The sequence below is a fragment of the Syzygium oleosum genome, unplaced genomic scaffold, assembly GCF_021117445.2.
Source record: "Syzygium oleosum isolate NSW1041296 unplaced genomic scaffold, Sole_v2.1 Sole_v2.04, whole genome shotgun sequence".
Classification (NCBI taxonomy): domain Eukaryota; kingdom Viridiplantae; phylum Streptophyta; class Magnoliopsida; order Myrtales; family Myrtaceae; genus Syzygium; species Syzygium oleosum.
Window position 1 is genome coordinate 9,081,932 of NW_026607488.1, and position 3,266 is coordinate 9,085,197.

Below are 3,266 nucleotides of genomic sequence, written 5' to 3' on the forward strand. Positions count from 1 at the left end.
CATTCTTAATTTAACAATAAAGGAGTTCATAATACTTGGCCAGTGAAATTTGATTCGAGTTAATAGGATGTTGTGCTCTAAGAGAACTCAAAAAATTTTCACCTCAAACCTATGAGAACTAATCTGCAATTATTCCCTCATGGAAGAGAATGTATATTATACTATCATCAGTAAACTTGGTTACTTTTTGTGCAGACAACATTCCCACGTTCAATAGGAGAATCGAGTTGAATAGTTTATATTAGTAACGAATCCATGCCTTCAGATTAATGAGAATAGTAATACATTCGGTTATCTCAATCAAACTTTTCTAGGATCTAAAGTTATAACATGAATATTCTTTTATCACTGTAGCACCACGAATTTTACAAATCCAAGGCCGCGCCTAGGATTCCTAAAATCTTTTTTACCGTAGAATCGAGTATTTTACCAAAGAGAAGAGTCGGCATCGATGTACTTCATAGGCGGACTGGACCAGGAACCTTAATCCATGGGGCTTCACGAGAAGGAAAAACTAATCGGTCTAGGTAAAGACTGAGAAAGCAACTGGTTTCAAACTATTTTCCTAAATGAAAAATCAAGGAAAAAAGAATCTTACTTAAGATGAGAAATGGAATTTCTCCAAGATCACTCTGTGGTGACAATTTTTTTAGCGGCACCATTGTTAGTAACGCGGTGTTACTCCATCAATATGTGAATCTCTAATCTCTAAGTGCAAAACCACCGTGTAAACATGCAAGTGTCATGCAATAGTGATATATTACCTGGTGCCAGAAAGTTACACCAAGTATCGGTCCACTGATGGCAATTGGAACATTTCTGCGTATCTTACAGAAACTGAGCAAAGTTGTTAATCGTGGGATCATCTTTTGTCGGCTTGAAGAAGGATCTTAAGAGTCTAAGTTCAGGGAAAGAGGGTCTATCACTGCCTTCTTTTCTCTTCTCATCGGGGTTATTTTACTAAGACTTGTTGTGACAATGATTAACGGAAAAACCACAAGTGGAGGGCGCAATACATTGAACTGTTCTTTGGTGCGTCTGGGATGCCATCACACCGGGTGGGTGTCGGAGTTGACATGTCTCTGGGACAACTGGAGCATTCAACTTTTTGTGCTACTCGGCTTGATTTTCCAGATAGTTCTTGCTGTATTAGGAAGCCGCAGGAAAACCTCAAGTGGTGAGACAATCAGATTTGCTAATTGGGCATCATATTTGCTCACCTCTTATTTCGCAACACTTGCGCTCAGCAAGCTCACGACAGTCAGACTCAACAAGTCCGAGGAAGAGGGCGATACTGAACTAAAAGCATTGTTGGCGCCTTTGATTCTACTGCTGCTGGGGAATCCAGATAGCATTACCGCATATTCAGTGGAAGACAACCGGCCCAGCGTGAGGCGTGTGTTGAACCTCATCATCACATTTTCTTTCGTGGTCTGGATCCTCGGGCGAAATTGGAAGACCTCCATCCCAATGATACTACACTTTCCGCTGTTTGTTGCTGGGATAATCAAGTACGGAGAAACAATTTGGGCGCACTATTCTGTGTACGACGAGAACACGAGCATGAGAGAAGAGGATTTCAAGGAAGAAAAGGAGACGTATTCTGCATTGACAGACTTCCACCAAGACGTTCCCAGTCTAGAGATTTTCTCGAAGGCTTACTACCGGTTTGATTGTTTAAAGCCTCACCTTGTGGACTGGCTGAAGCACCCCCTCTTCATGGAGAATCGTAATAAGTTGATTGACGGATACAATGATGAAGATGTATTCTTGACAACTGAAATGGAACTCGGGTTCATGTATGATGTCCTCTACACTAAAGCACCAGTTCTTTATACCAAGACCGGGATCGCGCTCCGCGTCATCGGTTATTTTAGTTTGCTTGTGACCTTAGGCGGATTCCTGGAGCTTTTCTTTGATAAAAAATGGAGAGGTCCGTACGTTATATACACGTTTGGCCTGGTGATTGGAGTTGTGCTTCTGGAAACTTATCAGTTGTTAAGGCTATTCTATTCGGATTGGGTGATTATAAGGTATTATATTTTTTTTTTTTGGTAAAGAGTGATTATAAGGTATTATAAGCTCTTTAAGAATCCAATATTCTTTAAGTTTCTGAAATTACTGGTCAAACGATCACTAAAGAAGAAAAGATGGTCTTACACAATTCAGCAATTTGAATTTCTGAATTTCTGCTTATCCAAGAAACAGCCCTGGCCCTTCAAAATTGGAATCCTCAGACTCTCCGGCATCACTGAGAAGTTCAAGAAATATTTGGCACCAAGTCCCATGCGAATTCCCCTGTATTTGAAGGAATTATTGCTTGAAGACATGAAAAAGTTTGAAACAAAGAGAGGCCATCGACCCTTCACGAAAAGAGGCGAATGGACGCTTAGCATTCATGGTCATCGCAATCACGAGTCTCTGGATAAGCTCAAATGGAGTATCGAGATGACATTTGATAGAAGCATCATCATATGGCACATCGCAACCCATATCTGCGATTACTCGTGCTATGAAGATTCAAACCATAACAGGGCAAGCAAACTGATATCAGATTACATGATGTTCCTTCTGGTACGACATCCTCACATACTCTCTGTGACCACAGCCAAGATCACTTGGGATAACGCCTACATGAAGTTCAAGAAGTTCTTGGACAAAATCACAACAGAGCCGCATGACAGAGAGAACATCCTGAATATTCTATCAGGCCCAGAGTACGTGCAAGAAAGTTACTCAGAGGTTTTCCTCGAACCAGTAATCACCAGAGGGTGGGATGTTGTTGCGGAAGCGCAAAGACTCGCGACAGAGCTAAAAAGTACTAAAGACACATGGGAGCTCATCAGCAGCGTTTGGGTTGAGATGCTATGTTTCGCGGCGTACAATTGCCAGCAATACCACCACGCAAAGCTGCTAAGAAGAGGCGGAGAAATCATCACTCACGTGTGGCTCCTGCTTTGTCACAAGACGGACAAGTTCAACACCGGGAAGTATACGGATGGCAACAGAGAGGTCGAATAGAGATGATGGCATATTCCTATTCCATTTGAAATTACGTGTTTGCAGATCTTATTTTCTTCTCAGATTATGCAATGTATCTACTCGATACGGTGAAGTCAATCATTGACTTTCTTTCTTTTCGTTTTTGCCTTTTGTCCGTTCTTTCCACTGCATGAATGCAGATCGATTTCATGTAATCTGGTTAAGCATTTGTTGTTGTCCTGATTCTCATCACATATCTGATTAAATTCTGGACACAAGACATG

At 41.4% G+C, this 3,266-nt stretch overlaps 1 protein-coding gene across 1 annotated transcript; it reads left to right on the forward strand.

Moving 5' to 3' along the window:
* The first annotated feature begins 978 nt into the window (after positions 1-978).
* Positions 979-3,021, forward strand: LOC115679517 (uncharacterized). Its single transcript, XM_056310375.1, has 2 exons — positions 979-2,022; positions 2,110-3,021. The coding sequence occupies exons 1-2, from the start codon at positions 979-981 to the stop codon at positions 3,019-3,021; spliced, it is 1,956 nt and encodes a 651-aa protein (XP_056166350.1).
* The last annotated feature ends 245 nt before the right edge of the window (positions 3,022-3,266 follow it).